The sequence below is a fragment of the Podarcis melisellensis genome (genome assembly GCF_964234715.1).
Source record: "Podarcis melisellensis genome assembly, chromosome: 2".
Lineage (NCBI taxonomy): Eukaryota > Metazoa > Chordata > Lepidosauria > Squamata > Lacertidae > Podarcis > Podarcis melisellensis.
The window spans coordinates 13405302-13428484 of record NC_138529.1 but is presented as its reverse complement, the minus strand read 5'-3'; the positions used below and the strand labels follow the sequence as shown (position 1 = coordinate 13428484).

The 23183-nt window shown below is 41.9% G+C and overlaps 1 protein-coding gene across 4 annotated transcripts in view; it reads left to right on the top strand.

Annotated features, from left to right (window-relative positions):
* Nucleotides 1–22605, top strand: part of RNF41 (ring finger protein 41) — a 31521-nt gene extending 8916 nt beyond the window's left edge. Inside the window, exons 3-8 of one of the 4 annotated variants that reach the window (XM_081898919.1) lie at nucleotides 7366–7461; nucleotides 10532–10644; nucleotides 14946–15217; nucleotides 16185–16320; nucleotides 19076–19179; nucleotides 20933–22605. In XM_081898919.1, the coding sequence (XP_081755045.1) occupies nucleotides 10555–10644; nucleotides 14946–15217; nucleotides 16185–16320; nucleotides 19076–19179; nucleotides 20933–21284 (954 nt within the window). In that variant the 5' untranslated portion in view covers nucleotides 7366–7461; nucleotides 10532–10554 and the 3' untranslated portion in view covers nucleotides 21285–22605. Of the gene's footprint in view, nucleotides 1–7365; nucleotides 7462–8828; nucleotides 9029–9111; nucleotides 9141–10531; nucleotides 10645–14945; nucleotides 15218–16184; nucleotides 16321–19075; nucleotides 19180–20932 lie in introns of those variants that run through there. The other 3 variants (XM_081898921.1, XM_081898922.1, XM_081898920.1) reach the window with 3 other exon arrangements.
* Nucleotides 22606–23183: the final 578 nt, after the last annotated feature.

Here is a 23183-nt window from a genome sequence, read left to right as displayed (position 1 = left end):
AACTTCAGTAATAGTTTCTAGGTAGATAGAAGAAATTAGATTTATTGAGAATAAGTTTAATTATGAAAAAAATGTGTATTGGCAGTAAGTAATATGAATTTGAAATATGGAATAGACGGGAAGTTGGGTCTTTAGTGTTAAGACCAATAGATGTTTTATTGTTTGCCAAGAAAATTATGTGTCTATGGTTATTTTTGTAATTTGTGTGTAATTTGGTATTTGTGTTTTTGTGTGTGTGTTTTTTCTTGTTGTATAAATAAATAAAATATTTTTTTTAAAAAAAAGGAAAGCAATTTGAGAATAAAACAATATATAAATGTAAAACAGTTTTGAGTCCAATACAAATGTGGATGGGCGTTTTCCTCCTGTCTCCCCAACTAAAGAAGATAAATTAAATACAACATTCACAGGACAATAGAAGATATGCAAATTTACTTGTTCTAAGCTGTTGGAAGGGCTATTCATACTTTTTTTTTACTTCCATCTTTTTTTAAGTACTTGAATTTACTTACTGGTAGACCACTATATCATTTTGCTGGTAAATTCATGTCTGCTTACCATGACCAAATACCATTAATTTCTTTAGAAAAAACAGACTCTAAAAACACAAGAACACAAACGATTTAAGGTGTACTGTTGGGAGATTGTGAAGAGAAGCTACAGATATTATCTGTATGTCTACTTCTTCTGTCTGACAACAGAGTCAAGTCATCCTTGTTCTTCGAGTTGATAACCCTATAGAGCCCCACATTCCCACAAGCAAGAGGTAAAGTCATTGACACTTGTAAACTCTGAGGACTGCTTCATAGCATTAATTTATTTGTAGGTGGAGGTTGTATTGTGTAATGTGTGAAGGGCAGTGTGAGTATATTTACCAGGAAGAATAAATTGTTTAGTTTACTCAGTGCAAGAGACCTACATTTCGGAATTTTTGCTGTGAGCTGGTGCAGTCAATATTATCGTCAAACGATGAATTATTGGAGTCAAAATGACCTTAGTTATATACTTGAACATTTCAGAGTGCTCTGTCTTGTATTTCTGTAATTGATAACATGCCTGTGTAATAAGCAAGAGAGACTATCCTCACTTTGAAATCTGGGAGGCAGAGAGAGCACTTTAAGACACTGGAAGCAGGCGCCAGTAGTAGTGTCTGTTACATAATGACTATCTGTGCCAAGCGACATCCAGACTGCAAGGTGTGCTGTGCATAAAAAGGAAATTAGCATGTGGAAGTCTCATTAGGGCAATAATTATATAGAAGTTCTTTCAGTTCTTTCAGTTTTTTTATAAAAATGGAAAAAGATTAACATAGAATAGTATCCCGCCTTTCATTTCTTTTAAAGGAGGCTTGGGGTTGCAACAACTTTGCCCTAACCTTGAACTAGATTTTTCTCTAGGGTATCACAGCCCATTGATGTGCACTTGACTGTTACATACATTCCTAAACAATGAGCCACATTGCTTCTAAAAATGTATTTGGAGGTTTTGTGTGCATTTTTTGTTTCACACATCGGTAAGATTTGCATGTAATGTGAAGCCAAACGATGCTTATGTCAGGACTGGACTTAGTGCAAATGTACATGCGCAAGGGCTCTCAAGGGAGAAGATCGTGACCACCTTGCTCCCCCTCTGTACTTGACGCTGCAAGCTAAGCCATGGGTTGACTTAGCATGTTGTCCAATCCTGAACTTGTGATTTGTCTCTTTCTAGACAAACGACAAGCTGCAAACCAAGAACATAGTTTGTTTGCAGCTCATGCTTTATGTTGAGCAAGACAAGTCAGGATTTGGAAGACACACTAAACCAGACCATGGCTTGGCTCACAGGACAGGAGGAGCAGCCAACAGCTGTGGTCTCCTCTCTGGAAACCCATGTGCTCACACATTTTCACTATGCCGTAATTTGGCATTATTCTGTTTATTTATTTTTTGCATTTATATCCCACCATTCTTCCAAGAAGCACAGGTCTCCCCGTCTCCATTGTATTGCTACAACAACTGTATGAGGTAGGCTAGGCTGAGAGACAACAAAAAAGGGGATGACAGAAAAAAGGGATATTTTATGTGCAAACTAGGTCATTAATTCTTCTGGTTGACATTCTTAGTATGTCTCTGGGTGCTCCAATAGAAACTGGAGTCTCTTAAAAATGACAAAAGCTTTTTCTGTTTAATTTACATTACAATGCCCAGAAAGCCATACATTAAGTAGCTTGCTCTTTTCTGAATTAAAATTGGAGGCGTGCACATGGAAAATGTCTGTAAGAGTAAGATTCACTCATGTCCTATGCTTTTGCTTGAGTCACACTCAGTGGCGTAGCGTGGGTTGTCAGCACCTGGGGCAAGGCAAGTAATTTGCGCTCCCTAACCCATGGATTTGCACCCCCTAACCCTAACCCCCAGATGTTGCGCCCGGTGCGGCTGGCCCCCGCTGCACCCCCCACGCTACGCCACTGGTCACACTTTGCTTGAGCATGCTTCCTAATTGAAAGAATGCAAAACCAAAGCATGCAGAGACACAGTGAAAAGTCTCATTTGATAATAGGCCCCCCTTTCCTCCTGTGTTGCTAATGACTGGATCATTTAGTAAGGGGTGGGCATCCTATGTCCAAAGGCATATGAGCCCACCACCATGCTGAAGCAAGGCAGACCTGAAATCTGATTATGCCTGAAATGGAGACCTCTTTAAACCACTTATACACCAACTTGGGTCCCACGATACAAAAAGGGATATAAATGTAAGGGGGGAAATGATAGAATAAAACTGTTTGTGTGTTAAGGGCCATGTTCCTTTAGAAATAATCTGTTAGTGACCATAGATTGGCAATGAGTGGGGTCACCCCTTCTCCGTGCCCTATAGAGGTAGGGACAGATCTCACTTGAACTGATGGCATGTAGAGGGGTTTTGAAATCAGATAGAAGGCCACAGGTTGTCCATTCCTGATTTAGTCACACCCAGTGCAGATAAGTAGCTAGCTTAGAGCATGGTGTTAGTAATGCCAGAGCCATTGATTTGATCCCCCATGTCGGCCTTTTTGCGCTGAACAAGGGCTTCATGCAATCTTTCTGAGATTACCTGGAGATTCACCCTACATTTTCAGAGTTCCGGGGCTGAGAAATAGTATGCAGCAGTGGCACTTTTCAACCCAGTGCCTTTTAAATTATTTCTGTTAAATAAATAAAATACAATTACCTGCTATTCTCCTTGATGTCGCAAACCAGGGCTCTTGTACCCTAAAACAGCAGGAGAGAACTGAAGGGGAAGGATTCCAGACTAGAATAGGAGAAACCACTGCTATATATATTTTTTTTATTCAGAGCTCTTAATGTGACAGGCAGTTGGTCTGGCTCTGGCAACCATATTTCTAGAAATACCTCAGATTTTTAACCAACTGCTAGATTGTTGGCTTTCATATACAGCGGTACCTTGGGTTACATATGCTTCAGGTTACATACACTTCAGGTTACAGACTCCGCTAACCGAGAAATAGTACCTCGGGTTAAGAACTTTGCTTCAGAATGAGAACAGAAATTGTGCTCCGGCAGCGCGGCGGCAGCAGGAGGCCCCATTAGCTAAAGTGGTGCTTCAGGTTAAGAACAGTTTCAGGTTAAGAACGGACCTCCTGAACGAATTAAGTACTTAACCCGAGGTACAACCCGAGGTACCACTGTACTAGATTCCCATCAGCAAACCACAAGTGTAGGCATGTGTCATCATTCTTTTTGGTTGTTTTTATTATTGTGTGTATCAGCCTCACACTTACTGTATTCAGGTTTTTAAGGGGCCTTTTGTGTGTATCTCAAAATTTGTATCTCTCAAACTGTGAACTCTACTATTGGTAGCCTAAACTCTTTCGTCTTTTTTTGTGATTAGACAGCTCATCATTTTAGCTTACAAGCTATCTCCTAAAGCAGTAAACTGATAGGCTGCATGGGAATTGTAGGCTTCTAGCACTAAGTTGCAATGAATAACAGAAATGAGTAAGTCAGCTGTCTGTTGCTATTCCTTTAGCAATTGAAGTTACTGACAATGCTGTTATTTGAAGATCAAACAACAGCAATATTTCAGATAACAATTGCTTCAAAAAGATACCCAAATCCCTGCACTCCACTCACATGAGTAGACTGTGGTTTTTAATTGTGCTGTCTAATCCCTCTCCCTCCTGTCGTTGGCAAGGAAATGGAATTTTAAAAGCCTTACATAGCATAAGGTGCATTAGCTGATTGCAGCCACATGATACAATTTGACTACAGAAAACAGGATAATACAGTGCTATTCCTGAAAATTTGTGTAACAGGCAATATGCCTCCATGTAATACCAAAATAAGTTACAATTAAATCCATGCTTCAAGAAAAGGCAGAAACATGAACAGTTTCTGAGACCATATGAGACCAGAGATAGGAAAAGCTACCTATGCCTATGTAATAGTTAAAACTTGGCATCATTTCAAGTATAGGTGTTGTGGTACTCCTAAAAGGAAAGCTAAATAAGCCTCTTTCCCATAATAGGTTGAAAGGATGGTTCTCAACTTTCCACCCTCCTAGGCTGTATATGCATTATAATAGCATATAAAGCAGGATTTAATTTCTCCTTAAATTAACTGTCATAGAACTGCTCTTAGCTTTCTGTATGGAATGGGGGAGGGTTAGTCCAAAATAACACTGGAAAATCCATTTGGGCATTAAGCAGATATTCACTGCTCCTTTGCAGATTTTATCTTAATAAAATGTCTGTATATTTCTAATGCCAAACCCAGTCAGTGTTTTTAAGTATGCTTTCAAATCCAGGGGCTATTGTCCTGGGTAATTTTGCATTTGTTTTTCTAGATAAAACTTTGCTTTGGATACTACAACATGTGTCACATGTTTCTCCTACTCATCTTTTATTTTATTTTATTCCTGCTCATCTTTTATTTTCTTGTGCCACATATCAACCTGATAAACTCCCATTGCACAGCTAAAACTAGACTGTCTAACAGCTGAACCATTCAATTGGGTATTTTGATTAATAATTTGTGAACATCGCATCAGCATCAAAACATGTATGCCGGAGAGCTATAGGTTCCCCACCAGTGATGCAATCTCTCCACAATTAAAGGATGTCTGCATTTTCTACTGAATAGTGTGTACCAGTCTAGGTTTCACAGTTACTGACCACCAATCTTTGAGCTTGTACTACCAGAGATCCTGCACAAGCATTGTACATTGATAGACTTCCACTGGACTTTGAACTAATTATGGTATTGCTCTGAAAACCCTTCAGAGCTTCCTAGCATTTGGTAGAACTGAAGGAAGCCTTGCTACCTAAATATTTTGAAGGCTATACAATCTTAGGAAACTGTTATCCAGGTACCAAATGGTTGTTGCCTTGTTCTGTTCAGTTTTGCTACTATCCTACATGCGGAACAAACTATGATAGTTCTCATTTATGTGAAGTTGACTCTGCAAGCCGGAGTGAAGTTCTCCTTACTGTGAGTTTTTCTTGTTTTTGTTTTTTTTTTCCATTTGGAAGTATTAAAGTTCAAAGAACCTCTCACTATGGTTTGGCTAAATATTATACCTGCTTCTAAAGATAGAGCAAATCAAAGTGGCATCTTGGGATCACAAGAATGAATCATTTGCAAAGCTGGAAATAAGACTTGGAAACGTATTTGGAACTAATAAGAGAATTCTTTGTTAGTGTATTTTTAACCAAGGGGTCTGTTCCTGTGTAAAGTTAGTGAAGCCTACATGCACTGAGTGGGACTTGGTCGGTGCTGTGGGTTAAACCACAGAGCCTAGGGCTTGATGATCAGAAGGTCGGGGGTTCGAATCCCCATGACGGGGTGAGCTCCTGTTGCTCAGTCCCTGGTCCTGCCAACCTAGCAGTTCAAAAGCATAACAAAGTGCAAGTAGATAAATAGGTACCGCTCCGGCGGGAAGGTAAAGGGGGTTTCTGTTTGCTGTTCTGGTTTGCCAGAAGCGGCTTAGTCATGCTGGCCACATGACCTGGAAGCTGTACACCGGCTCCCTTGGCCAATAAAGCAAGATGAGCGCCGCAACCCCAGAGTCGACCACGACTGGACCTAATGGTCAGGGGTACCTTTACCTTTACATGCACTGAAGGGCAGTGGCTCTGTAGTTCCAGTAGTAGAAGGGGGTAATGCTGGCAACTGCAACTTCCTACTTGTGGCACTGCGACAGAACAAGCTGTAGCCACTGCAATTTGTTTTCCTGCCCAGCTATCAGAGGTACGTGCAGTTTGTATTCTGAATCTGATTGTCCAAATTGACTGTGTCCGAGCCTTGTGGACCACTGTAGGATGTGTGTGTATTCATATTCCTTTTCCTGGGCAGTGGTCTTTTTATTATGGAACTAGGAAACCTCACTAAAAGCAAAAAAAACCAACATAGCTTACAAGAGCAGGGAAGGATGCTTGTACCTGTTATGTGGTAATACTACTTGGTTCTCAGTTTCAAAGTGTATCAGAACTTAGGCAAAGGTTAGATTCCCTCTGTAGGACTAAATTGTGTTTCTCCTCTCAGAGAAGTAGACAGATTTATTCCTTGATACACTTTCGGAATGTCATAACACTGAAAATAGTTTCAAATGGTGGTGGGAATTTATTTACTAGGTTATTTTCTTAGACCGAGATCTCTAAGAAATGTAGTAGTGGCTATTGCAGTGATAACAAATCATGACTTCTGAGATTCAAGTCTGTTTGAAGTCTAGATAAAATACTATTTGTGTTAAGATACTTTTTAATGATTGGATCAACAGTCTTGGTAAACAGAATATGAAGTAGAATGTGGGTTTGTGGTTATCACGTTTAGTTCCCAAGCAATAATATTTTTTGTTGCATCTTCTGTTGCCATTTGAATCATCAAGATGATTTAGGTTGTGTGGAAATCTTTAAAGGTATTTATGGGTTATAAAATTCAGCCAAACTATTGAACAGGTCTCATTTGTCATTTGAACTTGAGTATACTGAAAAATCCCTAGGTGCGCTGTGACTTTCAGACATGATTCATTTGGGTGCTCCTTTAAAAACTTACGAACACCCTATAATTTGGGCAGCTGCCATCGGCTTTCCAGACAAATTGTTCCAGCCTGGATAGACTGTTTGGCCATGAGCTGTATATTCCTGCCGTTTTGTGTGTGCCTTTTCCCCTCTTGTCCACTCAGGGTGACCTTTCAAAGCTCTTCTTTGTGTATCTATGCTATTCAGAGATAAGTAGTGAGAAGTGGCCTAAATATTGAACATGATCACTCAGCAGCAAGCCATGTTGCCCTAGCCATCTCATTAGAAATGTGCCTTTTTAATCTGAGCATCTAGTAGAAGCAATCTCACTGAATGTACAGACTGAACCCTTTATTTCTGATTATCAGCAGTGCATAACTTACTACAAGAGGCAAATTAAACTGGTGATCATGCTGCTAAATTGATAATGTGGACTCCTCATGTCATCTGCTTTCTGGTTTTGGGTGAGTCACTTCTCCCTGTCTTGGGTTTCCCCAACTGCAAAATGGGTTTAATTGTGTTCTTATTTGTAAAATGCATTATTTTGATGCCGTTCTGTGTCCATGCTTGAATATTTTTTTTGTAATAATTTTCTAAAACAATCTATAAATAAGCATACAATACATACATACATTTTTAAGAATAAGAATATATTTATACCCCGCCCATCTGGCTGAGTTTCCCCAGCCACTTTGGGCAGCTCCCAATTGAGTGTTAAAAACAACACAACATTAAATATTAAAAGCTTCCCTAAACAGGGCTGCCTTTTAAAAATTGGATAGCTGCTTATTTCCTTGACATCTGATGGGAGGGAATTCCCAGGGCGGGCGCCACTACCGAGAAGGCCCTCTGTCTGGTTTCCTGTAACCTCACTTCTTGCAATGAGGGAACCGCCAGAAGGCCCTCGGCGCTGGACCTCAGTGTCCGGGCTGAATGATGTGGGTGGAGATGCTCATTCGGGTATAAAGGACAGAGGCCATTTAGGGCTTTAAAGGTTAGCACCAACACTTTGAATTGTGCTTGGAAGCGTACTGGGAGCCAACGCAGATCTCTCAGGACTGGTGTTATATGGTCCCGGTGGCCACTCCCAGTCACCCACCCACCCACCCACACCTGTTAATCTTATGGAACATTTCATTAGTTATTAAGAATATATTTGTCGGCGCTGCAAACCATGTATATATTTGTTACATTTTATCACAGCTATGAAAAAGCATTAAAAGATTGTATCCTGTAATTTTTCTCTATATATGTCATAAAAAGGACACATTTTTTTCCCCAAATTGATTTTGCTTTGGACTCCCTTCTCCCATTCTGAGCAGTTTAGTTAAATTCATCCCTGAACTGTACCATACTTTCATAATTATTTTACTATCAGTGCTCGAGCACTTATGCCATCGGGCGGCTAGCAGTATAAGTTTCTACTTATAAGACTCATTCTTTAAAATATTGGTACCTTTGGGCCTTTTGGAGTTCATTTATTTTGTCATTTGGCTCTAATGTAATGATTCTTTCATTCTTTGCAATATCTCTTGCTTTTGTAATATTATGCTGTATTCATAAATTTATATTTCCTGTCAAAAGGAACATACTGTTGTACATAAAAGACTAGTTGGGATATTTGAGGTGATAATATTTTCTTCATTTGCTTCGGACTTGCAATGGTGCATTAATCATATTGGGTTTTATCAGTTATTGAATATGTTTTTTTGTGCTACTTAAGTTCCCATGTTTGAATGCTTCCGGACAATAAAATATGCCATATCGGTTTAGAATCTTAAAACTAAGGTCAGATTGGCCAATAGGACTACATTTTGCAAATGAAGAAAGTCTCTGTTACTCCTTTGATGTCATAATTCAGGCAGCTAAAGATATAACCAACAAGCTGCCAACTTATGATGAAGAGTGCAATGTCATCTCTACAGCAACTTTTCCCCTAGAAGCTGGTCCCTGAGTGAGCAGAAATGAGCCGTCTGCTCTTGAAGTATTCCAGGAGCCGTGCAAGTCACTTCAAAGTAGCATTACGGAAAGGTGTACCATTAATCCTTTCTCGGCCAATGGCTATATGCTTCCCTTGGGGAAGATAAAGATCTTGACAGAGGCTGGCCCTTACACTGGAAATTTTTCACTTGTCTCTATCAAGGTGCAAGAGTTTTTAAATGAATCGGACAGGGCAGTTTGTAGGACTGCAATAATAGCTCACAGTTCAGCTCACTTCTTGTGAGGGAACAAAGGAGTAGGGAGATTTTTTGTGTTAAAAACTGGAAGGTATGTAACTAGACTTAGAGGAGATGGTGTGACAGGATCTGTTCTGTCCCATCCCCCCCAATTTCCATCTTATTCTCCTGACAATCCTCTGTGTCAGCATTATGGATTACTGATGGAGAACTGTAGCTCAGAGGTAGCCCTGAGGTCCGAGGTTCTATCCCACCAAAATTGGGTAAAATAAACTTTCTGAAACGCTGAACAGCTACTTGAGGTCAGTGTAGCTGATACTGAACTGGATAGACCGATTGTCTGATTTGGCAGCTTTCTGTGTTCCTAATTTGATGGCGTATGAAACTTGGTGGATAATCTCTCTCTGTTTGCAGGTGGACAGGGTGGGATGGTGTGGAGCGCAGAATTGGGAGGTTACAAGATGGAAGGTGAACGTGGCTGGAGAAGGCTATATAATTAGCCATGAGAGTTCATTCTCTGATCCGGTTCTTGGAGGAGCTTTCAGTCACTCCCAAAGCATGTGTTTCAAGAAATAAATAATTCAGACTCTTGGGAGACTCGGGTGTGCCATCATCCAGTTAGCCTCCTCGGGGCAGGTAATTATGCTGTGTGTCTAACTACATCAGGAGTGATTGATCCAATCTTGCTTGATATAGGGATGCACCCAAATTACCTGCCCTCAGAGGACGTCACACTCAACTCTCTGTTGGAAGTAGCCTGTGCAATTTTGCTTCTCCCCCCCCCCTCCCCGCAAGGTTTGCAAGCTCGTTTACAGCTCCTAGAGAAGGCTGTGAATTAATTACACTGAGCCCCCTCCCCATCAGCTGTCTTAGCTATGGAAATTTTCTTCTTTCCCCTTACTGCCATACCTGCTCTATAATTTGGTGTGAAACTTAGACACACCTTGCCATCGCTCATATAGGCAAGTTGTTCCACAGAAGAAAACAAAAAAAGGAAGGTGTGGAATTAAAAAATGCAAGTGAAGAGATGAGTAATTCTGCATTGTAGAGGGAAGTGTCTAATTTGGTGTTAGTGGGTGGGTCAAACCACCCAAATCTGTGCACACAGATTGGGCTGAGTTGAGTTGTCTCTGCTGCACCACACCCTGCTCTTCAGGGATTTGAAGCTTTTCTGTCAATCCCTGACTTAGAATGCAGCCTTATCAGGTTAGCTGGCAGGCAGGTAGCCTAGCCAAAAGAATGACTTTTAACTGACTCCACAGAAGCAGCAATCTGAATATGCTGGCGTCTCTTGTGGCAAGACTCCAAATCTTCTGTGCTCAACTGTTCTTCGTTTCCCCTCTCCTGCTTTTTCTAGGGTTTTGGCATCGGTGATGAGAAATGGGGTATGATGTAGCTCGTTTTCAAGGGGATGTTGATGAAGATCTTATATGTCCCATCTGCAGCGGGGTCTTGGAGGAGCCAGTGCAGGTAGGTCAGCGTAAAAATTTTGTAGTTTATTGAAAAGCTGAAGGTTTTCTATGTCAAAGCTGTATTAGATCTTTGTCAAAGCTGCATGACTGAGGGAGAATACATGTGATAGTACTCTTTGTTTTAATTTTTAAAGCTATAATCTAGTCTGATTTATTAAGCCAAAGAAAAAAGTTTTAAAATGCACACTATATCTATGCAAATTCCACCGGAATCTGTTAAACATCGTGAGCTTTGTCTGGAGTTCAGGCTCAAATTTAACAGCCCATGATAATCACTGAATACTAATTGGGTAGGTAGTTTATCCATATAAAAGGCAGTAGACTTCATGATAGGCTATGCACTTCATGGTATTAAAATATAGGTTATTGGGGCACATGATTTCTCTACTATCTGTTGCAATTTCTTCTGGATTTTCCAAAATGATAGACCTAGGACTGTGAATGTTAACTAGTTAACAATTTATACACATAAGGAGAGTCCTGCTGAATTTTTGCCGAAGGCTCCTCTGTTTCAGAACCAGGTGCCTTTCAGAAACATACAAGCAGGACCTAGCATATGTTCAAGCCAACCCCACATATGATTGTCACATGTGACCACATGCATCTATTTTGCTTTCCCTATAGTAATATGGTAATATGTCAATCAGCTGTGAGCCTGTCTTGTTCTCTTATCAGTAGTAGACAAATCACTTCTATCTGTAGCTAAAGTGAACTGGATAGGTAAAGGATTGATTTCTTTGCTGGCAGGGTATTCTTGTAAAGATGAATTAAGCTAAACAGCTAGCTGCTGAATTTTAGATTGACTTGTTCGGCTTGCATATGAAAGAAGCACTGAGTAGCCGCAAAAGTGCTTTGGAATATCATTAAAAGGAAAAAACCATTTAGTTTGAATTCAGCTCTCTGTCTTGCAGGTAGCTGGTAACTAGATGACGATGAACCTTCAGATACTTGTATAACTAGGCATACTGGGAGTTGTCATTCCACATTCAGAACAAAAGCTTCTGTTTCTTGAGAGGCTGGAACTGCTGGAGCATGAGTTTATTTTTGCACAGGGAACTGGCAGAAACTATTCTTATCTTAGTAGGTCTCCTTATGTAACATTTGCACGAAGAAGCATTAACCAAAAATATGACCTTGCTGCATGTTACATGGCTGGCTTTGGTGCTTGCTCCATATGCAGGTATGGGACCCTAATCCTGAAGGGGCCTTTGCTTTTCCTTTATTCAGATTTTTATCCCTCCTTTCACTTCAAAATGAAGTCCCCAAGGAGCCTGATATAAACAAGCATTAAAAGCAAATATCATTTTTTTATTTTTTTAAAAAAACATTGCTTAAACTTTTTTTTAAAAAAAAAGCAAAACGTGGGGGTGGCAGAAAATCAAAAAGCGAGAAACAAATTTTCGGATGAAGCAAAAAAATCACACAGTCTGCCCAGAGCCTGCTAAAACAAAGTCTTCAGAAAGCAATGGAAAACGAGCAATCAGGGGGCGAGATGGACCTCGTCAGTCACATCTTGTGCACTGAACAGAGAAGGCATTTTCTCTTGCTAATTAGTGACCCTGTAAAATGCATCAGTCAAGTTAAAATGCTGTTCCAACCTGTCAGAGGAGACAGAAGCTTGTATTCAACGAAATAATTGCTTTCATGGAATGACTTCCACAAGCACAGCAAAGCCCCCCAAATCTGTTCTGGGGGTTCCAGAACAGATTTTGGAGTAGTCTTGTGGGAGGAAGGAGGAGAAGGAAGGGAAGTTCTGTTGCAAATACAATGATTTTGTTGGATACAACCTACCAGAACTAGCTGGTTCGCAGTAGCCATGAGAGATCAGTCTACCTAAAATATTCAAGTGTTTTGTTATGGTATGTGTGCAAAATATCTTAGTGTTAAACGGTATTTCTGATCGCACTAGAAACATTATTCTTAGCAAGCTAGTTAAGCATGTTAAACTCAAATTGTTTCCCTCTTGTGCAAGACAGACTGTTTTGCGTTTAAATTTGAAGCGACACTCTAAAAACTGCCTCAGAATGCACATTGCATCTAATCCATTGTGATACGGTTCATACAATGGAGAGCAACATGTGCTATTCAGCTGCACATCTTGATTTTCTCTGAACAGGAAGTCATTAAGCTTGGGAGAATGGGAGAGGAAATAGACCGAGAGCTTCTGAACTTTCCTAACTCCCTTTTAGATTGAATATGTGTTGTGCATTACCCAGCCGCCCCCGCCACCTCTCTTCATATTGGGTCAGGGTGTAGGCTGGAGGCCTTTGCCTGTATTTCTGTTTATATGGGGATGAGTCAGTGAGCAAATGCAGTATTGTTAGCCTCTAATTGCTTGCTAAGGTTAAAATGTCCCTGTTAATCTTCTGTGTCTCCCATCTGCAATAGAGATTTGCTGAAGGGTTTCCTGGAGCATGCGCTTTGTGTGAATTGCTCACAAAGAATTTTATTTTGTTGGGTGGGGGGTAGTTATTTGTTCTATTGTTACTTGATGTATTGCATTCATTAACCTTTGCAATAACTATTACTGCCTTAAAAACGACAAACATCTGTACTGCTGAGGACACACTTATTCTGTACCTAGACATCCTTCCTGAAAATAAATAAAAATGTACAAAAAGTCCCTGTTAAAAAATAATTGTAGACTATTAGTAAAAGTACAGAAATCTGTTTTGTTTGCCAAGATTTGAATACACTGTATTACAGCCGTCATAAGGCAGTAACTTTACTTCTTAGCAGACTAATTCATGAGTGATGTTTATGGGTCTCCCAAGCCAGTTGTGTCACTTCCACAAGTGTTGGTCTTGTGGTCCAAATGCAGCAATGCAAACACTTGATGAATGACCATTTTGTGATTTCAGCAACAGTGTATTTTAAACCTTCTGTTGGCTTATGGTGCTCAACAGGTTGACCATTCTCAGCTACATCACTGGCTTATTTGGAAGCATATGGCACATGCTGAGTCTAGGAGAGCTTAGTGTAGCAGATGTCCAGGAAAAACCTGAGAGCACACAGGAAGAAACTAAGAAAATTGGCCCGATTCAGCTAATGAATCTTGCTAGCAGAAGCCAACTCAAGGACTTCTGCTAGCACAACAGGGCTTCCCCCCTTTCTCTACCCCCTGCCCCCCCCCCCCCAGGTTGGCTCGGGTTGGGGGAAACCGAAGAACAGCAGATAGGCTGGAGGAGGTGAGAAGAGGGGAAATTGCTCCATCAGCACAAGCATTTCGACTTGCCAGATGGAACATTCTCCTTAGCACTACGCTGAATTCCTCGCCATTATCATAAGACAGAAAGCACGGTGAGAACCAAGCAATTGCGAATGAGTTTATAGGAAATTAAACTTCTGCCTTCTGTCAGTTGGCAATGCCTGGGAGGCATAGCTGTGAGACGAGTAGCTGAGCTGGTGAAGTACATTTGTGCATGAATAAATCTTCTCCGGAAGAAGAGTTATCACTACAACTGTGCCTTATTTGGAGGATTATCTATGTTACGCCCACAGGCAGTGCAATGAAAACAGCTGGTTAAAGGGAGAGGTACTGTGCTATTTTGCCCTGTGAAGTGAATTTTTCAAATCATCAAGATTTATTTTAACAATTCATTCTTGAGTTGAACACCTTGCACAGTGATGAATGTAACCTCCTTCCATTGATCTCTACGGAACCAGCATGGTGTAGTGGTTAAGAGCAGTGGACTCATAATCTGGTGAACTGGGTTTGATTCCCCGCTCCTCCACATGCAGCTGCTGGGTGACCTTGGGCCAGTCACACTTCTCTGAAGTCTCTCAGCCCCACTCACCTCACAGAGTGTTTGTTGTGGGGGAGGAAGGGAAAGGAGGATGTTAGCCGCTTTGAGACTCCTTCAGGTAGTGATAAAGCGGGATATCAAATCTAAACTCCTCTTCTTCTTCTGCTTGTACCACACCAGCACTGAAATGGCAAAGTATGATTTGCAATAGGCTTGATGAGAGAGAGAGAGAGAGAGAGAGAGAGAGAGAGAGAGAGAGAGAGATCTATCTCAAAGGCAGTAGATGATTTTCATATCCTTTGGTTGATGGCAGTTGTCCTGTGTTTCTGCTTCAGTGTCTCGTAAGTTATAGCCAAAATGAGCTATCTTCATCTGCCGTTAGTAGCTTAGATTGGCTTAAATTATTGGTCGAAGTTCTGTTCTTCTTCCAACTCTTTCTCTCTTATTTGTGAAAAACATGGAAAACAAGAGCACACATGAACACAGGCCACAAACCAGTAGCATGAACCTGATGTAACCTGCATTGGCATACCTTGCTCTGTTCTTTGCACAGGCTCCTCATTGCGAGCACGCCTTCTGCAATGCCTGCATCACCCAGTGGTTCTCCCAACAACAGACTTGCCCCGTGGACCGAAGTGTGGTGACCGTGGCTCACTTGCGGCCTGTTCCTCGGATCATGCGTAATATGCTATCTAAGCTGCAGATCACATGTGACAACGCTGTTTTTGGTTGTACCGCTGTAGTGCGACTTGACAACCTGATGTCTCACCTCAACGACTGTGAACACAATCCAAAGCGGCCTGTGACTTGTGAGCAGGGATGCGGGTAAGTATTCAGCTAGGTCTGACCCAATGTCATAGTTCAGTGCTTTGTCTAAGGCAGGCATGTCCAAAGTCTGTTTCGGGGGCCTAATCTGGCCCGCCAGTTGGTTTAATCCAGCCCCTGTGGCAGTTTATCTCCTGGGGTAAAACCCCAACAACTTCAATCCTTAAAAAAAGCTCAAGAACTTTGGGGTAAAATCATAAAAAAGCAACAACTTCGGTCGGTCCTCATGCATGTTCACTTCATCAAATCTGGCCCTCTTTGGAAAAAGTTTGGGCACCCCTGGTCTAAGGGTTTTATATAGCCAGTAAGGACGGGACGCGGGTGGCGCTGTGGGTTAAACCACAGATCCTAGGACTTGCCGATCAGAAGGTCGGTGGTTCGAATCTCCGTGACGGGGTGAGCTCCTGTTGCTCGGTCCCTGCTCCTGCCAACCTAGCAGTTCAAAAGCACGTCAAAGTGCAAGTAGATAAATAGGTACCACTCTGGTGGGAAGGTAAACGGCGTTTCTATGCGCTGCTCTGGTTTGCCAGAAGCGGCTTAGTCATGCTGTCCACATGACCCAGAAGCTGTACGCCGGCTCCTTCGGCCAATAAAGCGAGATGAGCGCCACAACCCCAGAGTCGGCGACGACTAATGGTTCAGGGGTCCCTTTACCTTTTACTATAGCCAGTAGGGCTTCACTCCCATGCCAGCGTGAACTGGAAAAATCAGCAGGAGAGAGACATTGGTTGTGTGGTCCACCTGGTCAAGCTTAATATGAGACAGCTTTTATGATGCGTGAGGGACAGTTGAGTTGCGCAATACTGGCAGCTGGTAACTTGAGACTACTGACTTCAGTCCCAGTTTGCTTTAAAGTATAGATTTTTGCTTCCGCATTGTTTGCAGGTCACCTAACTATGAGTTTTTATTAGAAGACACCCATTGCTTAATCACCTTTCTCAATTCTTGCTGTTCCTTCTCCATGCAGCTTGGAAATGCCCAAAGATGAGTTACCGAATCATAACTGCATCAAACACTTGCGGTCAGTGGTGCAGCAGCAACAGACAAGGATAGCTGAGTTGGAAAAGACTTCAGCAGAACATAAGCACCAGCTAGCGGAGCAGGTAACAGCTTCTTTTGCAGCAGTCTTTGTGGCTCCTTTAAGTAGATAAACAATTCCTCTTTCCCCAGGCAAGCTCAAATAACCGATAAGAGTTTGTGTTGCCATGAGAAATGGCTAAAGGACTAAATTACCTCTCTTGTTAGTTCAGAATTTGTCAGAGGATGAAAAATCAATGGGGGTGTGTGTGTTGTTGTTCGAAGATAGGGAATATTGAGATGTTGTTAGAAGATAGGGAATATTGAGTTGAAGTATTGTGTAAGTGTTATAGCTGAGTCCTGATCTTAAGGAGGAAGGGAAGATTTCAAAAGACTCTTGCCCAGATGGATTTCAAATATTTTTTAGACTCTGGATTCTTCTCAAGTTCTGAGTGGCTGTAAAATATCCAAAAGGGGCATTCACAATGTGACAGTTGGTTTTTCTTAAAATACAGAGGCTAGAACCTTTCAGATACTGAAAGTTCCTTTTGTAGCTTTGAGCAGTAATGCAGTCTAGTACTACAGGACATTATCATTGAATGGTATTTATATAGTGTACAGTGGTACCTTGGTTCTCAAACGTAATCCGTTCCGGAAGTTGGTTCCAAAACCAAAGTGTTCCAAAACCAAGGTGTGCTTTCCCATAGAAAGTAATGCAAAATGGATTAATCCGTTCCATGACTTTTAAAAACAACCCCTAAAACAGCAATTTAACATGAATTTTACTATCAAGTGAGACCAATGATCCATAAAATGAAAGCAATAAACAATCACGCAGTCACACAGTCAATCAGTAGCTGAACTGGGTTCCACACAGTCACAAAAACAAAACAAGAAAGTCACAAAAACGCAAAATAAATAGCAAAAACAGACAGACCTCAGCATAACACTCAAAACGGAAGCGTGGCACTCAAAACAGAGCATGTTCAGCTTCCGAAAAAAGTTTGCAAACCGGAACACTTACTTCTGGGTTTGCAGTGTTTGGGTTCCAAGTTGCTTGAGTACCAGGGCGTTTGAGAACCAGGGTACCACTGTTCTATGTGAATGCATTTTTTTGTTCTAGTGCTGGAACCTCTAGATCCTATTGGCTGAGCTAATGAGACCCCTTTTAGAATATCAGTGAGCCAAGTGGCAACTCCTGAGTCAAATTTGATACCTTGAATGGTGCTTTCTGGCCTCTTTAGCTGCCACCCGAGAGGTAAAAAAGGAATGTGAATGAGCAATAAATTTGACACTTGAGAGAGAGGCATGCCTCCTCTCTCGTAAAGTGTTCCTTCAGTAACACTATTTGTGTGCTAATAAAATGCAGCCATATAGAATTCTAACATACAGCCTCCTCTGAAGCATCTGTTTAACTGGAAACTCAAATCTCAGTGACTCGAGGGGCAGGGCTACTGTGGCAAGATGAGAAATGGTCCCAGAAGATAAACGCATTTGGGCCAGGGAGCCCTGAGACTGGGTTGCCAACTAGCTGTATACAGTGGTACCTCACAAGACGAAATTAATTCGTTCTGCGAGTTTTTTTCGTCTTGCGAGCTTTTTCGTCTTGCGAAGCACGGATTCCCATAGGAATGCATTGAGGCTAGTATTCATTCATAAACTAGAACCTTGACTCCCCGTCATGATATATTTCCACAATTTGCAGTTTTACGCAAAAGCCACCAGGCGGAGCTCCTTCCATCCTTTTGTTCTCTGAACTGTAGAGTCTATTGGCAGGCTTAATCATGCATTTCTGTTTAATAATTTTACACACACATACACCCCCCAAAATTGAGACAATGTAAATGCACGCAAGATGTAACTGCTACCCTAAGATGTCCTACAAAACCACAAATGAATACGCAGACATGAAGCTTCAGTGGAGAAACTTGCAAGACGTTTTTGTCTTGCGAAGCAAACCCATAGGGAAATTCGTCTTGCGAAGCAACCCAAAAAACGAAAAACTCTTTCGTCTTGCGAGTTTTTCGTCTTACGAGGCATTCGTCTTGCGAGGTACCACTGTATTGGCAAGGTGGGAAATTGGAGGAGAAAAGGGGAAAGATGCTGCCTCAGAGCTAGAGAGGCTAAAGGAAGCAGGACTGATGAGTTGGCAGGCAGAAAATTGGGAGCTTGAAGTGACACAGAGCTGAAGAAAGGAGGGGTCAAGGAGAAGGTAAGAACAAACTCCATGCAGTGCTGGCTTTGCCACCTAGTTGTGGCAGGCTTATGACGCCTTCAAAAACTGTTGGCTCATACAAATGGCTAAAGTTTGCCTCTGAATGCAAGTCGCATGTAGCAAGCTACAGGGGAGTACTTTTGCCTCCAAGTCCTGCTGTGTGGGCTTCCCAAAAACATCTGGCTGACTTGTGAGAAGCTAAATGCACCTTTAGTCTGATCCTTGATGGCCATTGGTTGTGGTTTTATGCCTGTCATGAAACTTTTGAAGGCACGAGAGCCCTGCCGGGAAAAAAGGTCTTATTTTCAGGAATCACGGAATGCCTACAGGGCATATTTATTATATCCCACTTTTCCTTTAGAAAGTTCAGGTCATCCTAATGTAGGGTTCCCATGTTCTTCCTATCCTGGAGAAATGGGAGATAGGTCCACATTCCCTCAGCTTCAACCACGCTATGCGTTTTATGTTCCCTGACTCTTCACTAGGTCCATACCTAGCATCCCATTACCGTCTCATAATGGAGAGATCTAAACGTCGGGGACATATTTTTTTTTAACCAGGTCTTTCTCAAAATCTTATTTGAAAAACTGCAGCTTTCATCTTCTCGTTTACTCTGTTTCTTTCAGAAACGTGACATTCAGTTGTTGAAAGCATATATGCGAGCGATACGTAGTGTCAATCCCAACCTGCAGAATTTGGAGGAGACTATTGAATATAATGAAATCCTAGAGTAAGTGCTGGAACTGAGTTTTAAAAGAGGGTGGAATGGCGAGGGTATTTTTTTGACATGGGCAAGGCCAGCAAGTGATTGAAAAAGTGACTGGAGAAGACCTCACTGTCTTGTAATCTCTCTCTCTCTGTGTGTGTGTGTGTGTGTGTTCGCATTGCAAATTTGCACATTTCTAGGGATACAGTAATATACAGAGTAGGCAAGGAGATGCTTCCTATTATGCCAACTTGCAGGTGTTTGTGGGGGTGGCTGCAGGGGGGAGAGAGGAAGGGGTGGAGTTCCACTCATGCAGTGTCGCAAATCACCCAAGGTGTTTCTAAACATTGGATTCCTGGAGTGTTACAGGAGCTTGAATCCATCCTGCCTGGCTGATGTGCGTACAGGAGCAATAGGCAGAAAAGAAATGTTTACTATTTTGCATTTTTATTTTGAAGGCTTAGGTCAGATACCGTGTTCATAACAAGGATGAAAACAATCAAAATTAAAAATGAAATCAGTTCCATTCTAGTCTTAAACCCTTACACTGTCTCTAGAAAATGTTACAATAGCTTCTCTGTGGCAATTTTTTAGGGAAAGAAAAATCCACTGTTGTGTGTCTGCTTTTTAACACCGTGTTATATGTACACCATCGGTCAATTCCAACTTACATGATGAAGCAAAAGGAGTGTGTAGAGCAGGGTTGTTTGCAATTAAAAAACAGAACAAACAATGGGCTATAGTAAAATATCTCATTATGTATGATGTAATGTAGAAGGGAGAAAAGGATTTAAACACATTTCCTAAATATGGAGTCTTATTCAGTATAACTCTCTTGTCTTCCAAAGTGTTGATTCCCTGAAATCCATACCAGCTGACAGTGCAAGCCCTGGGCCACAGATATTTGCTTCTTTCAGTATTAACCATGGGAGACGATAAGCTGCTAACAGTTTAAAGTAGCTGCAATCTCCAGTTGCAGAGTGCATTATAGGGATCAAATCTTAAGGCCTCACATTTCTCACTTCAGGGTAGATTGGAAATGAAATAATGGATTTGGTGGCAGAGCTGCAAATTGAATTCCCCTGTCTTAAGCCTTGAGACTAAACTAATAACCTGTGGTTCTCATGGCCTTTGGAAAACCCTAGTGCCCCTTGGAAGCTTCCGAAAAGTTCAAGAACAGAAGAAGTGCTGCCTATAATACCATTTGCTCATTACTGATCTTCCTGTGTGATACACAACCATAGAGAAGTGGGGGTCAGGGGTAGCTGGGTGTGTTTTGAGGATCACATGGTTTACCTGAGGCAACTGGAGACCCATCAGGTCTGGCCAAGGTTCCGAGTAAACTGAATGAGCCTCCTAGAACACGCCCCGGAATTGTGTATAATGTGCAAGGGGTTTCTTGGAGGGGACAGATCAATGAGGAAAGTGTTCTCTAAAGATGGAAAGTTGGAAAACCAAGTCTCTTCCCATTCCATTGTGTTTTCCTCAAAGTTGGAAGCAAAATGCCATGCATTCGTTGCATTTATTTTTCACCTTTTACACACACACACACACACACTTTAAAGTGAGTTACAACCCCAGTTAATATCTGCAGAAGTGCTCAGAATAAGCTGGCAGCTTCTGAGTCAAGACTACTATTGTAGTTTGGCCCAAGGCCAGAGGTTAGATCAACAATACAATTTAGGATTCCTCACCTTCAGGCTTGTAGGTAACGCTCTGTGTTTCCCCTGATATTTCTCTTACATTGACTTGTGTTTTTCCCCCCAATTGCTTCTAGGTGGGTGAACTCCTTGCAGCCAGCCCGAGTGACACGATGGGGCGGTATGATTTCTACACCAGACGCCGTACTTCAGGCTGTCATCAAGCGCTCGTTGGTGGAGAGTGGCTGCCCCACATCCATCATCAACGAGTTGATTGAAAACGCCCACGAACGGAACTGGCCACAGGGCCTGGCCACGCTAGAAACCCGCCAGATGAACCGGCGCTATTACGAAAACTATGTGGCCAAACGCATTCCGGGCAAGCAGGCTGTGGTGGTGATGGCCTGTGAGAATCAGCACATGGGTGAGGAGATGGTGCTGGAGCCAGGCCTGGTTATGATATTTGCACACGGAGTGGAGGAAATCTAAAGACTTAGCAGAGATGATGAACGAACGTGCTTGAGAGAGAAATATACCGTGTCCAAGCTGACTGATCTTGCCCCGCTGTGCCGTGTCAGGGCATTATTTCTCTCTGTTGATTAACACACCACTTCCTAATTATACTGGGCAGGTGCCCAGCAACTTATGCAAGATGCCGTGCTGCATTTCCCCACCCCACCCCCACCCCCTTGTGATAATCCCACTCCGGTTTGATGTTGGCGCAGGTTTCCAAATGTCTTCATAAAAGCACAAGAAACTCCTCTGTGCTCCGGTAAGTGGGCTTCTGCCGTAAACGTCTTTAGAGAAGTCTTCAGTCTCCTGACATGAGTGCATTGGCCCAGATGACTTGGTTTCTCTTCAGAGCATCTCTGTGCAGGGCACACGCTTTTTCCATCTTGGCCCCATAGCATCTTACTTTCACACAGTACCTTTAAGGCACAAATTTTGCAGCCTTTTTGGGGGGTGGGATGGGGTGGATGGACAAGGATGGGGTACATGAGAAGGCAGATGCCAAACTGGGAGTAATGCCAAATAAAATATACATCCCAGTAGTGATGTCTTTGGCGTACAAAATGTTATGGAGCCAAAAACCCGACAGGACAATTTCTGCAACTTCCTTGAGATGCGTGGCCTTACGTTGCCCAGGAGACGACCCTTCCTTTTCAGATAGGGCCTGGTTTTCAACAGAATTAGCATTTTTAGCAATCTGCTGTTGCTGCTGCTGCTGGTGCAGAATTAAATGCACATCTCCTCGCAGAACCCAGATGTCATCTTCCTCCTCGTACTCTCAAAGTGCCGCTGGTGAGGTCAGGTTCTTTGCTGACTTCAATCCTTTCTCATAGGATGCAAGCCTTCAAGCAGATGCTCTGCTCAGTTTGAACAGAACCAGACTCCTCTGAATTGCGTGTGTGCCATTTAAGGTTGTCTCAACTTCGTGACCTTGCAAAGAAAATGGAAAAAAATATGAAATTAACCTGGATGAAACTGTCTTGTCATTGTACGTTGGCTGTTTTGATAAATCTGTGTTTTGTTTTTGTTTTTGACATCTTGATGATTGTGTCCAGTATTTTTTTGTACTACTTTTGCCTTTATATGTTTCCCTTATTTTATTTTTTAAATACAGTGGTCAGGAATGTCTTCAGGTCCAAGTTTAGTTTGCCTGTGAAATTTAATTTATTTGCAACCGTTTTTTTACAGCCACTTTCTTTTTGTGTGTGTTGCTTTGAATATTTCTTCCTTGCTTTTAAGCATTTGTGCTGGAGTTGGTGGGGCAAGGAATAAAAGCATCAATAAAAGAGCAGTTGGACCTCGCTCTGTATCAAAACACTGACAGTACCATCCCTTCTGAACAGCTTTCATTTTGTTAAGACTCCCTGAATATCCTCAGCTGAGCAGAAACTTTGAACCAAGGTTTAATTCCCTTTCTTGTGCTATTGCTGCCTGAAATGGTTGCTGTTAATATTTCACATAAGGGATTTGCAACAGTAGATGACCATAGCTGCTGCCTTCAACATAGAATTTGGACCACTTTGCAAGCAGTTACCATCTGCAAATGTTTGGGACAGAAAGAACTCCTGGATACTATCAACAGGAATGATGGCTGCTTGAGGAATGTTTCCTCTCCTGCCGCACTGTAAATGGATGCAATGGAGTATATCATCTAAGAAGTGTTTTCCCAGTCCTGTAAGTGGCCTGGTTCTTCATGGTGATCCTATGGTGGAGAATCAGCGTTTATTGGGAACCATTAACCATTGGCAACCATTGCTCTTTTTGTGGAAAGTGTGTTGGGGTGTGTGTGGGGGGGAGAGGATAGAAGAGTATAGGAAGACACGATTCTTAAACCCCTTCAAAAATAATCTCCATCCCTCTTGCGGAACTTCAATCATT